Here is a 19,434-nt window from a genome sequence, read left to right as displayed (position 1 = left end):
CCATTAGACCTTTCCAATAGGACTGTTTTCCCCTTCTGCCAGCACCATCTGTTTCTCCAGTGTAAACAGTGACTGTAGACAGGTTAAATGCAAGGACACATTTTAAATGCGACTCCCCTTTCCATAGTGTTTAAAATTAGTACAAAGGAGCTTTGCCTACAATTTCCACTAGTTTTTTGTGCCCCTCCCAGTGGTAACTGAGCCAGCATTGAGTCTGAAAATGTCATTTCTCAAAGCAGAAATTGTTTTATCGTGACTTTGCTTCTTTCCCCTCAGGGTGCTTATAATGCAGTCCTGAGAGCACTCGTTTTCCCCATTCAATTCTTAATTTCAAGTATGAAGTGAAATGGGTGGAAAACTGTATTTCCTCTTAAGTCATTACAAGCAAAACCCAAGTTTGTTCAATAGAAGACCATAATTTATTGGCAATTATTTTGAAACAGTGATGACTGAACATAATAAAAAGACAGTTAACAAAACAGGAAAAAGCAAATCTCATCTCTAAACGCATCACTTAAAGGCATTTATTAAGGGGACACCATGCGCAGGCAGCTCCTGGTGCAGCTGCCGGAAGAGCATGGCACATTTGTTCCTCTCCTGGGTCTTGCCTAGGGTGTGGAACAGTCTGGCTTGAAAGTAGAGAACATCTCGGAGTTGCTCTTTGCAATCCACTTTGGCAAAATAAGTCTTAGCTTCATTTAGATTCAGAATAGCTGATTCCAAAGCTGCCAAAAAAACAAGGGGGGGGCGGGGAGAGCCATATTTAAGACATCATCACAATAATAATTTCAAGCAATACAGCTCCATTCTAAGGAGCCCAAATACACATTCCTCAGCTTTTCAAAACAATTTGTGTCTTAGCAACATGGTCTTTCAGCTAGTCTCTGTTATTCAACCTTTGCTGCAAAATATGGGCGTGAAAGTACGCAGATAAACAAGGTTCCATTATGACTACTGAATCTGTTCAAGTTGAATAGCTAATTCCAAATTAATTTGCTTATTTGTTAACTACATAACACCATCGTATCATTTTAACTTTATTAGGAGTGATGGGGGAGGGGGGTGTCTGTTCTAGCAGGACTCCAATACACACGCTGGTTTGCAGTTCTCAGCTTGGGAATGAGGTATAGACAGTGAGAACTCTTCTTCATGCTACCTTCAACCTTCTTCTGTGGAGTGTAGGAAGCTGCAGAAGCCACCTGACATTTGGCCACCAAGAACATGGCACAGCCTTTGTCCAGCACAGCTCCGTGAGCCAAGACGGGCTCTATCGCCATATGCAGAATATTCAGGGCTTGCTCAGGAATCCCAAGGATCAGCTGAAAGAGAAACACTTTGCTGGTCTGATACTGGAATCCATTGGTGAGAGCAGCTTCTTCTGAGAAGACCAACATAAGCCACATCTGTTTTTAATAAAACAATGCTCCAGACAAGGACGTAGATTTCCGCCCCCCCCCCAATCTTCTTTTAAATCGAAACTTATTAATAGAAATGAGCTACCATCTGAAATGATTAGGCATAGTTTCCTCCATTCCAGGCAGTGCTGACAACCAGGACTCCACCAGCTCAGAATAAACAATACCACTGAACTCCATTACAAGTATTATTTTTAATTCAAACACATGTCAAACTGTGTTACTAGAAAGCCAAAAAATTAGCATAATAGATACCAACTGGAGAAATGAAAGCAGGGCCAATTTATGCTTGCCTGCTTAATTACGTAGAATAACTACAGATCTTACTGATATACACAAAACTCAACTTTTATTAACTTCCTCGAAAGACTTTGCATTTAGAATACAGTTCCTTAGAATCAATGACCGAATTCCGACAAGGTTATGTTCTTAAATCTCACAGGAGTAAAGCCAGTATCCAGATCCCCAGCATAAATGTTGCCCTACTGTCCTGTGAAAACACAAATCAAACATACCTGGGAGAAAGCCAAGTTCAGCACAGTTTCAGAAGCCAAGTACTGCAGACTATATTCTCGAGAGAGGGCAAGCGCCTGTAGCAGGACAGGCAAAGCTATCGTGTGACATGAAGATCTCCAGTAGAGCTCTGCTATTGAGAGAAGTACACTAACCAAAAGAGGGGGAAAGAATTATAAGCCTCTTTCTTTTGATGCAAAATGTCCGCTTGCTTTCCCCCCTGCTCCAACAAGCAAGTGTCAAACAATTATCCCATACCATGTTTAATAAATGAAATTATTATGTAATCTCCATAGCAGATAATCTGAAGACTAGTGAAGTCTGAACACAGACAGATTGAAACGGTTGATTTTAATCATTGCAAAGTGGCTTTAATATTCTGAAAATGATTCATTCTTACCTAATCACCATCTCAGTGTTCTTGATTTTCTGGCAGTGGATCAACAATTTCTGCAAAAGTTTGTGCGCCTCTGACATTTGATTTTGGGCTTTCAAAACAAGAGCTTTTCTGCCAGGGTAAAACAAGAAGTCATTGATTGCATGTTTATATTTTAGACACAATTCTGCTCTTGAGAGCACAGTAAGATGGGCCTTTATTTTGTGAACTTTGTTTCTGTAAATGTAACCATAAAACTGTATTGTAACAAAGTATGTATGCTATACACAAAGGTGGAAGAAAAATTAGGCATCTCGGATCACTAGATAACTCCCAGGCAGAAAGGATCAAACTCATAAAACAGCTTTAGCTAGAAAACAAGGATTGCCAAAAACAAAGGCCAAACAAGCAGCAGAAGCAGGAGGGCACATAAGATGGAAGGCACCAGCAGTTATTTGTGTAAGAAAAACAGGTTATGAGGTACGCTAACTAAAATTGGCATGAGCTAACAAGGATGTGGAGTGACAGGGAAAAGCAAGGAAACAAGAAACAAATGCATAGCCATAGGAGATGGGTTAAAAAAACCCAAACCCATACACTGAGCGGTGTATTTAAAGGTCAGGGAAATCACAGACAGTCCAGTTCCAGAAGGACAAGCATCAGGTCCCACAGCTTGAATACCTATCTTCCTGCTTATTGGTACCGGCTATGTTTTTAGGCTTTTTGCCTCACTGAAAATCAACAACAAATAGCTTTTAACAATAAATTGCTATTCATATACACCAAATACCAAGTTTTAACCCCATCTATTTCTAACAAACCATTTTCATTTAGAAACAAGAACACATTAAGGTGAGATAAATACATTTACCTCGTCCTATTTTGTAGATGTAGAAACTAGGACAGAGATGAAGACATTGTTCAAGCTCTTATTGTAGCGGAGTTATGACTAGGCCCTAGGTTCCTAGCTATTTTATATAAAATTCTTCATTGTGCGTAGTTTTGGGAATAGTTACCACGAGCAGATTTTGAAGAAGTATTCTGTGTTCCCAGCAGATCTACAGTTCTAGAATAACATAAATTTCTACAGTGCCATTCTGGTCTTAAAATTCCCAGAGAAACAACTAGAATAATTACTCTGTTAAGAGTATGTCCTGCAGTAATCCATTACATGTTAGACAACACTACCGTAATTAAAACTGGAAAGTGATGAGCATGTAAATACATGTGACTGCCAGCAATCCTTTTGTTAAATTTTTAATTATCTTTATGGGATAAACCTGTAAGTTTATTTTTACAGATTCATGATTTCTTACCTGTATACTCCTTCAATGCTATTAAGTGCTGTAATTCCGGCTACAAGAGAATCTGCTATATGATATCTGCCATCATTCATGGCTCTCTCAAACTGTATTTTCTGATCAAACAGCATCCAAAGCTAAACAAAGAACATTCAGGAATAAGTTTAAGGAATTGTGCATGCTCATTTTCTAACCCTAAATTAGAACTTAATTTTTATTTTTCCCTGTGGACATTTATGTCTAGAAACAACTAAATTCATGCTTGCGTGTTTGATGAGCTCTCCAGTTACTGCATTTACTAAATTACTGTCCTTCAGCAGAAAGGTCTAAAGTAATGTTTCAATACTGCAGCTGACCTATTTGACTGCATCTTAAGTAAAAAAGCTCTTTTAAACCATTATTAATGTTTTGAAATAATAGACTTGTTTGTATCAAAAAGAGAAGGACTGAACTAAATTTAATGGAATCTAGAACACTTTAATGTAAACACTATCTTTTAGCCTCATGTGTTAACGCATTTCCCAGTGTCAGGCAAATAATGGCCTCTTCTCTCAGTTATTTCTGGAGTATAATACACCAAAATAACTAGCACCCATTAAACAGAACTTTGAAGCTCCAAATCAGTGTACAGCATTTAATTCACATACATGCTCCTGAAGGAGATGTATACTCCTCTGTTAAGTACAGTTCTATTTAAATGGCTTTTTCTTAGGAGGCTATGGTGAGATAATTGTCTTGCCAGTCTTAAACGACAGAGGCATTATTTTCCTGCTTTTGTACAAGGGTGTACGCCACACGGCTTCCTGCGGGGTCATGAGCCAACTGAAAATAGCAAACGTAGCCCAAGGCATACAGAGGAAAGGTATGAATTAAGATGCAATGGAATTCAGATCCTATTGTAACACAGTTGCATAATTTACAGGCTAAATTATATATATTCTACCTGCGCATGCTGACTGTTGGGAGGAAATCTTTCCTTTAGATGTTTCAATATTTCAGAAGCAGCCGCAAAGTATCCCTGTAACACAGAAACAGCACTCTGATAAGCATGCACAGGGGCAAGCACCACTCCCCTCGATTTCATCACAGCCTCCATGGAAAGAGGAACTGGCCAGGCAAAAGCCCTGTATTTCCTTCCCCTCCAGTGCAGACATTAAAGGCAGAACACAACACGACTCTAGTCTCACACTCCTTGTCAATAACACCCACACATCCTCTCACCCAAATGAGATTTTGTGCAACTAGGCATAAAACTCACCTGCTCTGCGTGTAGCTCAGCCAGGTGACACAGCACTACAGCGAAGGACTCCGTGTTATTCTGCTGTACGCCCACGTTCACAGCCTCCAGGCTGTTCATGCTCAGCAAGGTCTGGGCTTGCTGAAGTGCCATGGTGCTTTAGTAAGAGAAACACCTTTTAGCTTTCAAGCAACAAACACCAACTATTTTTAAACTATGGCCTTGTTATGATAGTGGCCTACAGACTCTTTTTCTGGTAAGCCAGAGGCCTGGGGGAGAATGAAAACTTGTAAAATAACTGCTACCCAGGAACTCTAGACTATGCAAGCGCATACAACGTACTGAAAGCTGCACACGGTTTAAGCACAGGGATGCTGAAAATGGGGACATAAGAACATTAAACTTATGCGCTATTTGCCACTACTAAATGGAAACATGATGTTTTCCCCTGTATGAGTTTTAAATGAACATAAGAGAATGGAAATAACTGCACCCAGCATTTACTGAATCATACAGTCTGAATGCTTTATTTTAGTACACTGGAGAGATACAGTCGCTTGTTACACCTATATAAATAACTCAAAATGCATTACCTGCTAACAAGCAGAGTGAGCTAATGCAAGAGTTCAAAAGAAAAAATACCTGCGGCCATATAACCTCCAAATGGCAGTCTTCTGTGCTATGCTAATATCGATAAGTTCTGACAAGCTGTGTTTCCAGTGTAACAGATCAGAATCTTTTAAGGCATCCATTAGCTTGTTGGCAGCCTTTCCTGCAAAAGCTCTTTGCTGAACCAAGGACTGTATTCCCAGGGAAGCTAGGTACTGGGGAGGAGGAGGAAAAAAATCAAAAACAAAGAACACTGAAAGACAATAGAGTACACTACACTTGTGAATTACATCACAGCAAGAGGCATAAACCAAGAAAAAAGTCCCAAATAAAAGATATGATGCTATTCAGCACAGACAAAAGAACACTGCTACAGCAATTTCTTTAAATACGCACTTATACACCCACACATACATGAATGCCATTTTGCTAGATGTGAAAAGTAATTTCCACTCCCCCACAAAATAGTCTTAAAGAAGATGACACGACTTTCATCTGGATTCCTCCAATGATGAAATAGTCACGAAAGCACAGAGCCTTCCCCCTCCTTCCCCACCCAGTGGCCATTACACTGGTTGCATAACCAGCAACTCCTTTTTTTGTCTTGCCAGTCTTCCTACGGCTGTTACTTCTTTCCACTTCATGAGATCAGCTATGTCACAGGCTGATTTCTGGAGCTTACCAGGCAGCCACCCTTCTATACAGTATGATGCCTGCTCTCCATCTCGCAACATCAACTACTTGGTTCCTTTTAGACCAATTCTCTTAACAAAGAGATTGCAGATCTTGGGGGAAGACAGAACTAAACCTTATCAGCCAACTGATATATATGAGAGGGCACAAAACTAGTTGAGGAGAGGGCTGCCTCACAAGATTTCACAGCTGGGACAGAGCAATACAAGTAAATGTGTGTTCAAAGCCCTGCCAGAGGCATCAGCACCGAGTTACAGGAAGGCAGACACTGAGGCTTGAGAGCCTCCCTTCAACACCAGCAGATTGGGGTATGGGCCTAAGACCTGGTGCAGGCAGCCAGCCCAGTAGCCGCAGAGAATTCGTCTGCCTGAGAAGCAAACAAGTTAGAAGTGAAAGCAGTGAGCCTTGCAATAATGCACCGACATTAAAGCAACTGAACTCTGGTTTGTTAACATGAAGACTAAAAATGATAGAAACAGCTAGATTTTTGCAGTGTAAAATAGGTTGACTTAAACTCAATTACACATTTGAACAGTTTAGTCAACATAAGGCACCTCCCCCGGCATAAACTTATCCCAGTATAAAGGATAAATGAAACAGACTTACTGGCAAACCAAAATGTAAAGATTTGTTTACAGAGTGCTCCAGTAGAACACAGCTATCAAATATCTTCTGTTCCAAGATGTACAACCAGCTCTAGTAAGGGAAGAAGTTTTAAAATCTCACTGCAAGTATCTGATGGTTACAGCATTTTTAACTTCTCTTGCTTTTGCATGGAACGCATAAGAACTCACTGGAAACACAAACCATACTTCAGAATAAATATGATACTAATGAAACTTCTATTAAATGTTACACAGCAGAATACATCAAAGGTCCAGCTAGGCTGGGACACTGGCTTCACAGCAGCCAATACTGGAGGTTTCAGAGTAATACAAAGTCACTCCATTATATTTAACTGTGGAAATCAGTGTCTCGGGAGTTTGATATCATTGATGCCAATTTATTACAACACTAACGTTAATTACAGAAAAAAACCTCAGAGGAAATATTAAGTCTTTCCCTCCTCCTCTCTGTTTGCTGAAAAAGGCTAGTATTTATTTTCTGAAAATACAAGAGACACTAAGAACAAAGTTTATAAAATACTTCAAAGAAAGCTCTTTAAAGCACATAAGACTGCTCTGTGCTAAGCTCAGAGTTTAATCTTGGAATCACAACTCCTGTTTAAGAAAATCATCCCAAATCATAACAAAATCTTACCATGATCTCCCTCTAGCCTGTTGCTCTAGGTGACCCATCTGCCAGAAACAACACGTCACCCCACTGTGAGACAGTCATATTTGAATTACTGATGCATTTGCTGAGATATTACTCTAAAAGTATTTCTGCAGCCGTTCCCTGAACAAAGGCACAGATAACACAGACGAAGGTGACACAACCTCCATTGCAACATGGTTGTCTTACCAGGCAGTGCTGCAAGCAGACATGATCATTAGACTCCTGTGCAATTCGGATGGCTTCCTGAAGTGCAAGTTCAGCCTGCTGACTATCAGCAAACAAAAACACAGAATATACTCGTATTCCCATAGCACTTAAAATGCAGCATTACAAAGATACAGAGGAATACTCCTTTAAATTATGCATATCCCACTCAGAAGAGAACTCTGATTTAATACATCAAATGAGAAAGCCTGTACTTCCTTCTTACTGCTTCAGCAATATATTCTGGTCTCGAAGCTAGCAAGCAAGGCAGCATCGTGAAAAACTAACTGTAACCCCCTAAACGGGCTTTCAACCCCATGTTCATGCCAACGTGCCAAGTTACTGTTTGAACAGGGGCAAGATAAAGTATTTGTCTACGTAGAAAAGTTGTTGCTTTCAGTTTTTCACATCTCCTTCCCATTTCCAGTCCTTTTACATGATGCATCCAGGCAGAAGTCAATAAATGCAAGCCTCATAGGGAGGTAGGTATGCCAGCCTTATTTAATCAATAAAATAACACCTACACCTATGGCTTTTTAGAAATAATACCTAATCTCTCAGATGGCTTTTCAATTATTCTTTTTCCAGATCATCAGCTCTGTATTGGTTTAAATGCAACAGAAAAACAACTGCACTTTTTTGAGACTGTAGTTGGAAATAAGCATCCACATCCGCTGACCTTTCTGAGGTCATGGAAATGTAGCAATTGAGAACTTAACTCCTTAGGAAAGGGCTGCAACCAGACACAGACAAATGTCAACTCTTACGGTGCTGTGGATAACTTAGTTATTATGGAAACCAAGTAAATGTCAAAATAAAAACAAACCAAGATTCTAAGAAAATTCCAGCCCAACCCAACTATAGCTGTTATCGAATTAGAGAAAGCACCTTCCTCTCCTGAACAGATTTTCATAACGAATCAAAGGTCCATCTATTGGCACTTAAGAAATGCAACAAGATGAATTCTAGTTGCACGGTACAATGCATTAACTTACTAATGGCCAAACCGACAGTGCAGTGCAGCTAGATTTAGAGCAGCGTATCTCAAGCTCCGACCATAACCTTCATCCCCGTTGCTTTTGCTTTCTGCTCCAGTGAGAATTAAACGGTCAAAATAGTGAAGGAGGCTGTGTGTTGAACTGAAGACATCCTGCACTCTGAGATTATTTAAGTAGCTTAAATAATGCTGGAAGTGAAAGTAAAATCAGCTTTAAGTATACAAAACTATTAAAACACTAAGCTTTTGATTATATTTACTGTATATCTTATTGAGAAAGGCTGCCTAACAACTGTGATGGTGAGGCATGACTACCACTGTGTCAAGAGAAAGTGCTCTGGGAAAGTGTCCTAGAACCATTTGTCCATGTGAGTTGTCTATTGTTTTCAGTCTACTTTTAAGTGCCAGAAGTGAACATCAGTAAACAAAATCAACATATGTTTCATCTAATACTGATTTCTAAATTATGGGAGTATAATGCCTGAAATTTCTTAGAAAAATGTACATAAAAAGAAATAACCTTTAGATGTAGTTCAACTAGAACACACTGTAATAGTCCCACCAAAGTTAGGAGGATTATATCTATGCATAAAGCTAGACACGTGGTTAAGCACTTCACTTAATTAAGGTTTCTGTACCTTCCGGAATTTTAGTCTGACTTACTAAACATTTACATGCTACTTACATTTTTATCATCTGCTTATATTTCAATATAGAATAAATTATCCCAAATAATCCCATCCTAGAGATATGAAGAAATCCCTTTGCAACCATTCCGGATGAAGAAAAAGATACTTACTGCTTCAGCAAAGTCTGGATTAAATTTTAACAAGTTGTTCAATTCCTTCTGTAAAGATGCTGGAGTAAGAGCCTTTGTTTCATCATTCTTTAGTAAAGAAGCCTAGAATAAAAATTGAAACCAATGCTAAGTAACTCAGACTGGAGGGTTACAAAAAATTTGATGCATGTTTGTCAGCTTGTTATCTGCTCTGAGAGCTTTAAAGAAGATTTCACAACAGCTCTGTCTACTATGAGACTGAACCACCAGTGGCAGTTTTATTATATGCTATATTATAGCACTCACTTTCCAGAGATCACAGAGACCAAGTAAAATAAAAGCTTATTAAAAGACTGTTTAAAGGTACATAAAAAATTCTGATGAAGTCTCTCTTTGAACAATTACTGGGTCAATATATAGTGGGAATATATACTTAGTCTCCCTGCTGGTTGGCCAGGGAGCTGCAGCAGCCTCACCTCAATCAGATGCAACAAATGTTAACAGTAAAGATTTATTTGAACTTTTAAAACATATACGAAACATTACGTATTATACGTATTCTATATTGCTAGCAAACTATTATAAGCATGTAGCACATTTAATGACATTTGTGCCCATGTGTATTGCTCCTCCTTTTTGTATTTACCAGCTGGAATAATCAAACAAAACTACACCTTTAGCAGATATTGAATTTGAAGCACTCAGTAGTCAGAACTGAAGTGATCTTCTCAGAATCAAATAATAGCATATCGTCTACATGCCTGGATAAAACTGTTTTAAACCCAAGTGCTCACACTGAGCAACTACAGGCACAATACAGAATTCAACAAATCTTTACCAGATTTAAGAAAATATCATGTTTGATAATGTGCATAAAGATGAAAATGATGTTATGGATCATTTACTTAACTTTGTTCAGAATCAACATACCTGCTGAGAAAGAAAATACTCTGCTTGTTTCTGGGAAAGAGGCCCACTGCAAGATATCTCTTCTTCCCTGCTAAAAGCCACTATTGTTAGAAACAAAGGCAACGAAATGGAGTACAAGAAAATATCTTTTACCAGACACTCCAATTTTTGCTTTATAAAGTTTTATGACATCTTAGAGTTCTACAGCTCGAAGCAGAAAATTTAATAAAGAATAAAATCTACTACATCAAAGCTAGCAGGCTGAATGATTCCGCACTGTTCAGACACTCATATAGCTTACACCTGAGGGAACGTGGACGTCATTCCGATGGATCAGCCATTATAAAACCAGACCTAAATCATAATCATCAGCCTGCAGAGACTGTGGTCAACATGAATGTTATCCTCGATACATGAACGTTGTCCTATATACGCATAAGAACGTTGAGGGAAACAGCAGATACAGACTCAGGGTGACACATTCAGATGGCTTAGCTCTATCGTTCCTACCTTGTGAAGATGGCCATAAAGAAATTAAATAGCACTTTGGCCACACACATCACTCCAGAGAACAGCTGCTCTACAAGAGCAGACAAATATTTATTCCATTAAAAAATGGCAGCTACAGCATAACATAAGACTTCAAAGGCTGCTAACTGATCCCCAAGCTATAGCAGAGCACACTCAAGCACAGGTTCTGATAAAGATAGTTTTAAATAAATACAACGTAAATATATGGATATACAAAATACTTTTAATATTATTCTTATGGTGAAACACCTCTTTAGCAGATGAAAAGTCTCAATAATTGCTTCTCATCTTTAACATAAAGAAACGCAAGTTCTATTTGGAGAGGGTGAAAAGAGAAACCAAAAATGTTAAGCTGAACTTTTCCTCGGAGGGGAACCTTCCCTTGCTGGAAGCAGAAGTGACCTCTCCAACAGCTTTAGCATGTCACACTAGTGTAACCAGAGAAGAAATCATTCAGCAGTGGGCCACACGGAGGAAAACTATAGGCAGCCGGCCTTTAGACTGCGACTCCCTAAGTGAGCATGAGAATGGGGTACCGCCATCTTCTATGAGACACTGAGAGCAGAACTGTTGCCATTTACCAGTCTCACCACGTGGTGGCACCAAGGAAACGGAGAGGCCACTCAGCTCCGCAAGTGAGTACGAGGCTCTAGAAAAACGAACTCAACTGGACACATCCTCTTCACATCCACTGTATTTCACCATTAACCCAAAGGCAGAGCTTTTTGAACCCAAAGGTGACACAACCTTCCCATTCTCCCCCTCTTCAAGAAAGGAAAAGTTCCAACATTTCAGTGTTATCTGTCTGCATAGAATACGTTCTTAAGGAGTAGCTAGTGTATTTCTGAACTACCTTCTAAGCTGAGCATCTGCAAGTTACCAAGAGTATAAAAAAAATTCTGTGGTCCCTACGCAAGGTTAAAAAAAAAGCCCAGCAACCAAATAAACAACCCCCAACCTACATCAACTACAAGACCAGACTACTTTAATAATCATTTTTTTGGCTTAAAAGCCTATGAACAGTATTTTAAAACTTAAGTTCTAACTTTGACCTAAGATTTCTGCCAATTATATGCATCAGGCAACTCTGACATGAGGCAAATCGGTGACGTTCCTATTCTTAAGAGAATATGGGAGTATATACAAGATTACAGTACACTACATCTCCTTACTGCAGCTGAAGTTGCTATAGTCTCTTATACCTAAATTAAACTCAAATTATGAGATGCTAACAAGTTATTAGTGATAAGACATGCATAGGGCCTAGATGAGCATTTGTAAGGGTTTGAAAACTTGAATAGTAGAATCTTTGGCTGGAAAAAAACTTAAATTTACATTGATAGGTACAGAGGTAATCTGAATTAAGATTAACTGAGAAATCTCTTAAAGAGTGGAAAAGACTTGAATATTAATATGTCACCTTAGAGGGGCATCAAGTTCTTCTTTCTCCATTTTCCCCTCCAGGTCTTCTGTATTTGTCAGCTCCATATCGCTCTCATCAATTCCATCTTTCTTCTCATCATTTTGAAAGTATTGCTGAAGTGCAGTGTAAAGTTTATAGACCTGACTGAAAGAAAGCTTATTGTATGCCAAGATCATATGGCGTAGAAAGAGACCTGCAAAGGAAAATATCTATTATGACAACTATCTGTGAAGCTCTTGTTTCAGAGGGGAGACTAGAAACCATTATAATAGCCAGAAGCTTAAATTGCATTATTTAATTTTGTTTAAGTGACTCATCATGGCCTACCAACTGATAAAACTCACTTTCGTAGAGCGTCAGTCTGAAAATAATTTAGTGGCAAATCTCAGAGATTATTTGATCACAGAATAGCTGTTAAGATCAGTAAGAATTACAACACCATATGCAAAACTATTTGTTAACCTAAAACATTTGAGCAATAAAAAATTATGCTATGAAACAAACATCCCCAGTACTCCCCCAAAAGAAAAGTAAATCTTTACTTGGAGTGAGTTATATCAGTATTAGTTATCACATCAAATATTGATAATAACCACTTACCTACTACACTTGTTTTATGAACTTCTGGCTCTGTCCCAGTAAATGAATCTGAAAGGTCATCAAAAAACTGTTCCATATCTTTCAGTTCTCCTTCTGCCATAAGTTTTAACCTAAATGGGGGGGGGGGGGGGGGGGGAGAAGGGGGAGAAGGGGGAAGACAGGGGAAAAAAAAACCCACCTTTTTTTAGGGCTCTAAAATTTCATATTAGATAAATACTCCTCCCTTTTCACGTATAGACGAATAAATGCAGACAGAATCAAGTGGTAGCTAGCTCATTATGCCCGAGTTTTTACATTCGTGAACAAAATCAAAACATGTCAATAGTATGATAAAGTAAATAACTAACAACCACATAAATAATAAACATGATAGTAAATAATAGTGATTTTTCTTTTTAAACAGTTCTTTCAGTAAAGACAATAAAGAAGAAGGGCTGTTATTCTTTTGATAAAATAAGCAACAACGGATTTTAATGCAATCACTGGTGACTGCTCGCCGGGGCCGGGCCCGGGCGGGGAGGGGCAGGCCGCCGCCGCCTACCTGATGTGCACCGAGCCGGCCAGGTGCGGGCAGGACTCCTCGATGGCTTTGCGCAGTCGCGACAGTGGCATGTCGGGGCCCTGGAGGGGGGAGAGCGACATGTCGCGATAGGGCCCGGGGACGCCGACGCCACCGCCGCCCCCAGCCCGGCCCCACCTGCAGCAGCGGCAGCAACAGCCGGTTGAGCCGCCGCCGCTCCAGCAGCCCGAGCTGCGCGCCGGCGCGGCCCAGCTCGCTGAGGAGCACCAGCAGCGCCATCTTGTAGGGGGTGACCCAGTCCTTGATGCCGAAGACGTTGGCGTGCACCACGCCGTTCGTCATCATCGGGTTGAAGTAGAGGCTCTCGTGCACGCTCGCCATGGCGGCGCCCTCCTCCCGCCGCCGCCACCACTCGGCCCGGCCCGGCGCGGCGCCCTGGCTCCCGGGCAACCGGCCTCCGCGAACCGGCCAATCGCAGCAGTCGCCGGCGTCACGCGGGCGACGCGGCGGCCAATCGGAGGAGAGGCTGTGCGCCGGTGTGAGGGCTCCGGGTGGCGAGCCGGGCCCGGAGGGAGAGGTTCCGGGGGGGCCCGCGGAAGGAGGCCGGTGTCAGGGCGGCGGGCGCTCCCGCAGGTCGCCGTGCGCCTCCCGCCCAGCCGCCGGCGCTGCCACCCTCCGGCTGGCGCTGACCCGACGGGCCTGTCGTGGGCATAGCGACGGAACGGCAGTGGCTAGGGACTTGGTGGGTGGCCACGGCTGGTTTCCGCGCCTGGCAGCAAGAGCGAAGCTGCATGTGCCACAACTCTGCGAGGACTCAGCGCTTTCCCGGTAGCCGGTCACCAGAGCAGCCGTGAGGCTTCGCTGGGCCACGCCGAGGGGTGTGATCCATGCTCCCGTTTGAGCATTTCCGCGGGGCAACCTGCAACTCAACACCACAAAGCAGATTCGCTCCTGTTAGATCCTGGTGGAGAACTTGGATTTCCTGTGCGTTAATTGTAATACGATAGAGGCATTTCCCAGAGCTTCCACACATACGTTTTGTTGTCTCGGTAATTTGTCATAGTGCTTCGTTAAGGTGTCATGTTTCCAAAGAAAATACTCCAATTATTGTAACAGTTCTCATTTTTGTAAGCAAGAGCAAAACAAAACTCAATACTATTATACATCTGCTCGTCCCCAGGGATTTCAGTTGACTTGCTCCTGATTCATACTTGCGGGTGGTGAGAGGAGGAGAAGAAAAGTCAAGCTTGGAGTAATGTCCTCAAATACATGTACACTTAAGAAACTTAGTGTTATAGTTAGTTGTTGCTAGCATAATTAATGACAACTTCCTCGCCCTCATTCAACTAAAGCTCTAGCCGAATATAAAAAGCAGGAAATGGCTATAGATACTATGTTGCAAAGGCTAAGTAACTGACATTTCCTGAAAATAAAGTATGACATCTGGGGTGGAAACACTGAAAAGGTAAGGTGATTTGCCAGGGAGGGGCCAAAAATAGAGATTAAAGGGAAGCCAGACTGCAGTTAGCAAGCATTTGCAGCAGTCAGTGAGGAAGAGAAAGGAAATCACATGCAGCTGGTTAAAGGTCTTTTTTCTACCCTGTCTGAAGCTCTCATGCAAACCACACTGAGTAATCCTTTAGCATTTTGTACTGAGAGATTTTAGAATATGCTATTTAATACATATTTGAAGAAAAAAAAATCCCTCATAACTAGCCCTCTAAATAAGCAATAAGAGATAATTTTTGGTCATATAAAGTTCAAGTTTAGGTTATACAACTGAAAAAGTCATCCTTTATCTTACCAAAACTAGGCTCAAGCCCCGGAGTAGTGTGCCTGAGCTTTGTGAAGCATGTAATAGCTAGCATCTGGACTTGGGAAATCTTGCCTTTCAGTGAATGTTGAATCCTTTGGACCAAGTCTCAGTAATCTGAAAACCTTCTTTAATGATAACTCCAAAGTACTATGTGTCTCTGGTATAAACAAGTGAATACTGCAATTATTCTCCCTATAGGTAATAATATCCAATCTGAAATTCCCAAATTAAAAAAAAAAAAAGTTCAGCTCTAGTTTTTATTTAAGATTCTGTAAACCAGAAGATAAAAAAAGAAAGAAAAAAAAAGATTCTTGATAAGGATCCTGTCTCCACCTCACTCTCTGGTGATATGTAAAACCTTGAGGGATTACAGAACAGCTGCTAGTCACCATTGTTATTTCATGACAGAAGTAAATGGGACATCTAGCATTAATAGATTTAAATCTTTTAATGCTTCTTTGGCACAATCCAGAAGGCTCAGTGAGGGCAAGTCTCTTATTAATAGGACCTCTGCAAACACCACTTTTCAGTCAGAGTAGCAGATGGGGTTAAAGATCCATGTTTAAAAATAATCTACATGGTCACAATTTAGACATGCTAATGCATTAGAAGTTATCTCAAATCACATGTTACAGCTATGATTCATCCAGATCTGCCCAAAATAAGGTGGGAGTGGCAACTGCAGTTGTCAGCATAGCCTCTAGATCTCAGCTGTGCTAGGCCCACATTACTCCCTAAAACATCTGTGTTTGGGAGGGTTTCTTTTTGACAAGTCCTTTTCAAAGCTAAAGAAAAAAAAATTAGGTTTTGCTTTATTTTGCTTATCTGTGGGACAGAATTTTTATGGGTCAGGAGTCCTGTTTTAATTTAAGATTATTAACAAAAATATTTGTGCATAACTTGGTACTCCAGGGATGACTCTCTGAGCTGACACCATATAAGGGCCATAGAAGTTTTAGGAAACCAAACCACACTGATGTTTCTTAAGATGCCTTAAAGCAATCTCTTAGATGAGAAAATGTAAGTAATTGTCAGGTAAGGGGAAGAAAGGGGAAAACAGCTGCATTTTATTTCTTACTCTGTCACTAGCTTACTGATTAGCCTTAGGTCATTTAATTTGTGTACTTACACTCCCTTTCCAGGAGTAAGCACCTGGCTCCCAGTGTCTTATACATTTTAAAAACTCAGATGAAAGATTCTTTTGAAAAAGTACTCTGAAATGAAAAATATTCATAACACAATGTCTATTTGTATCCCAGCTGGCTTGGTCTAAGTGGGGAGATGAGAAAACTGTCTAACATGCTTTTAATCTCTTATACAAAAATGTAAAAAAGTATTTCAAAGGCATTTAAAGATAAGCTGCTGTTCTTTTCACTCTTTAATTTGCATTTTGGAGAACAGTTGTCATTCCTCCAGTTTTCAGAAACAATTGTTTCTCAAATTTTCAAGGACTGGTCCCGCTGTTAACTTTGCTTTTATGTTAGTGTTTATAATTCCTTTTGCTGTCCCAGAAAAGGTTAATTTAAATCTCTTGGGTTTTTTGCCAAGACATGTATCTAAGAAGCTGAGATCTCACACACCTCTGTCTAAGCCCATCTGTCAGGCCAATGGAAGAGGAACAGCAGAAAGCAACAGATCTGAAGAAACAGCAAACAGCAAAGCCTAGAAAAAGAACAAAATGATCAAATTATAGAGAGTACTGAAAAAACAGCTATCAAGCTTCAACAGTAAAAGGAGTTGAACTCTGGGGAATGGAATTTTTTTTTTTTTACACTGTGTGTGTATGACAAATGTGCTATTGTTTGTTCCAGCATTATTCACAAAGGCCTTTCTGATGAAAATTGTCTTTTTAGTTGCTTTGACTGAAATTGCAAGTTATTGTTGCAAAAAAGTGAAATATTGATATGGGTTTTTTTGTTAAATTATGTGTAAAGTTCATAGTGTATCAAAGGCTTTCCAAGGAGCACAAGCATTTCCAAAAAAGAGATGATCTGATTTTGAATGAAAATGTAGTATGGATGCACATGCAGAAGTTGGGCTGCATGAAGTATCAGCTCTCGATGCTAAAGCTGCCAAGACTGTCATTCTGATGGCAAACACATATTGAAATTTTGTGACTTAGTTCGTGTGCAAGACCTTCTGCTCCAAAAATGTATCTATTCTGCACAAATATTAAAGATTCCATGCAACCTTTTGTGTTATGGAAATTAGGCTGGTCGGCCACCATAACATGGCCCAACCCTAGGTTCCTGCAGAAAAGTTCAGAGTCAAATCAAAGCAAATTAAATAATTACATTTTAATGACACGCATGCAGTAATTACAGCTCAAGCTCGGTGCCTCTGAAGAGGGACCCCGAACAAAGAAATCCCTGGGCAATTATACCTTTTTTCAAATTAAGTTTCCCACCCCTCACACAGGAGCTCAGCCCAATAGTAATTTTTAGGTCTGGGGTCTCCTGCTCCTTATTGGGTCTCATCGTTGTTCCTAGGCAGGCCGTTTTTCTCCCTTATCTTTACTGTTGTGGTTTCTGCTGACGGTTGTACCTTCGTTTCTGGTTGGGTCTTACTGTTGTCTCTCAAGGTCCTGAGGAGGAGGAGGTGATTCTAAATCATAACAATTAACACTGCCCCAGCAGTGAGCTGAGGCTTTGCCCCTCAAGGTCCTAATGCCCTGCACTGGTCTTATTTCAAAGCCTTGACACCCTCCCTTTCGGAATGTGAGACACAGGAACATAGACTGCTTGTAGCTTCCTTATCTTCCCAGCCTGAACCAGCTCTGAGGCCCTTTTCTTACTGGACTAAGTAAAAGTTCATTACTTTATCCAAGTGAGGCCTAAGGTTTCAGCAAACTTAGCTACTCATGCTAAGCAAGTTTTATATAAGTTGTGCTAAGCAGCTACCTCTAGCCAGTTTCAGTTCACTGTTCTTTAACATTTGTAAGTTTGTCTGGTTCGTGGGCAAAAATTCTTTTCAGCCAATTTTATCGGTCCCTCCTTTTGGCAAGAGCCTCCTTTGTTCTTTGGCCCAGAGTGCCTTAGTCTTATGTAAAGCTTTCCTGAAAACTTGCCTTTTTTATGTAATCTTTTTGGTTAAAAGCCTCCCTTTCCTGCAACCTTTAATTTTGTACATATCTCATTCATATGGTAGGCAGAATAATTAATAATGGGGATCTAGGAGCCAGCTGAACCTGGATTTTCAAATAACAACCTTTCTTTTCCATTACTTAAATGTCATGACCAAAAGGTTTGGTAGAATAATCAGGACTTTGGCCTTTTGCCTATAGTGTTGTGGCTTTTAATTCTCTTTGTGACAAACCACCACTTGTATGCAGAGGTGCCAAAACATCCCATATTTCAGCGACTGCCAGATTCATGCCCAAATCCTGGCAAGCTTGTGTGAGACTCCTGGAAGCAGATGGCTGGTGACCGATCCAGTTCCTCCATACATTAACACAACACTTGCTGTCAGATTTTATAGCCAGTTCCAACCCCTTGAAGGAAATCCAGTACCTGACGGTTAGCGTAGATCTACTTAAGCATGGAGGGAAAAACATGAGGTAGAAGTACTCCGATTCCTCCAGACTTTGGATGGGGGAATATTGCTTTCATTTGGCCTTTCAGCATGAAAAATTGTTTTCTGTGACATCCTGGCTCCTGAACTATTAAAATGAAAAGAGAAGAAAAAAGCAGCACCCTTCAATTTAACATAAAGCACTATTTACCTGTTCCTTAATACACATTTCATCAGTGCGACCGGTTATGGGGCTCCTCGGAGGATTATAAATATCGCTATTTTCGGTGACACTGTTATTTATGCACTTCAGCGCGGCTAACCCCGGCCAACATCCCCTCAGAAGCCGTTGCCGAGCGCCGCACGAAGCCCCCCGCTTCTCTGCGCGCCGACTATCAAAGTAACGGCTCTCCCGAGGGCCCCCGCGGCTTCTCCGCTGCCTCCCAGCCGACACCCGAGGGCGCCTCTCCTGCATTTTCCCGCTCCGCTATGACACGCGGCTGCCTGCGGCCTCTCGCTGCCATTTTGAGGGTATCGCTGCCCCCAGCCCTGCGCGGCGCGCAGACACCGCGGAGCTGCCGCCGCCGCGCGCCCTGCCCTGCGTGGCCCCGCCCCGCGCCGACGGCTCCTTCCCCTCCGCCGATTGGCTCGTCCCGCTCGCCCCGCGGCGGCGCGGCCAATGGCGTGCGGCGCGGCGCGAAGGCCCGCCCTCCGTGAGGCGGCC

General features: G+C 41.2%; 1 protein-coding gene across 6 annotated transcripts; it reads right to left on the bottom strand.

The window, feature by feature from the left end:
* Window positions 1-396: 396 nt before the first annotated feature.
* Window positions 397-19,326, bottom strand: ANAPC5 (anaphase promoting complex subunit 5). Of its 6 annotated transcripts, none has more exons than XM_064521973.1 (17): window positions 18,922-19,326; window positions 13,406-13,485; window positions 12,865-12,974; window positions 12,262-12,457; window positions 10,332-10,401; window positions 9,423-9,524; window positions 8,622-8,812; window positions 7,609-7,690; window positions 6,751-6,840; window positions 5,485-5,666; window positions 4,864-4,999; window positions 4,549-4,623; window positions 3,621-3,742; window positions 2,329-2,436; window positions 1,931-2,078; window positions 1,094-1,319; window positions 397-725 (listed from the first exon to the last, which is right to left on the bottom strand). In XM_064521973.1, exons 1-17 carry the CDS (start codon window positions 19,183-19,185, stop codon window positions 511-513), a joined length of 2,397 nt encoding a protein of 798 aa, XP_064378043.1. In that variant the 5' UTR covers window positions 19,186-19,326; the 3' UTR covers window positions 397-510. The 6 variants fall into 6 exon arrangements, with proteins under 6 accessions (XP_064378043.1, XP_064378044.1, XP_064378045.1 ...); XM_064521974.1 differs by having other exon boundaries at window positions 10,332-10,398; XM_064521975.1 differs by having other exon boundaries at window positions 1,157-1,319; window positions 18,922-19,325.
* Window positions 19,327-19,434: the final 108 nt, after the last annotated feature.

Source organism: Dromaius novaehollandiae, chromosome 17, assembly GCF_036370855.1.
Source record: "Dromaius novaehollandiae isolate bDroNov1 chromosome 17, bDroNov1.hap1, whole genome shotgun sequence".
NCBI classification, from domain to species: Eukaryota; Metazoa; Chordata; class Aves; order Casuariiformes; family Dromaiidae; genus Dromaius; species Dromaius novaehollandiae.
The sequence above is the reverse complement of the archived record's forward strand: the minus strand, read 5'-3'. Positions and strand labels throughout refer to the sequence as shown.

Coding starts and splice junctions, on each gene's coding strand:
- ANAPC5 (XM_064521973.1), bottom strand. CDS start 19,185: ATGCAGGAGAGGCGCCCTCGGGTGTCGGCTGGGAGGCAGCGGAGAAGC. Junction 13,486..18,921: donor AAATGTGTATTAAGGAACAG/GTAAATAGTGCT, acceptor TCCCCCCTCCAG/GGCCCCGACATGCCACTGTC. Junction 6,841..7,608: donor TCTGCTTGCAGCACTGCCTG/GTAAGACAACCA, acceptor TTCCCTTACTAG/AGCTGGTTGTACATCTTGGA.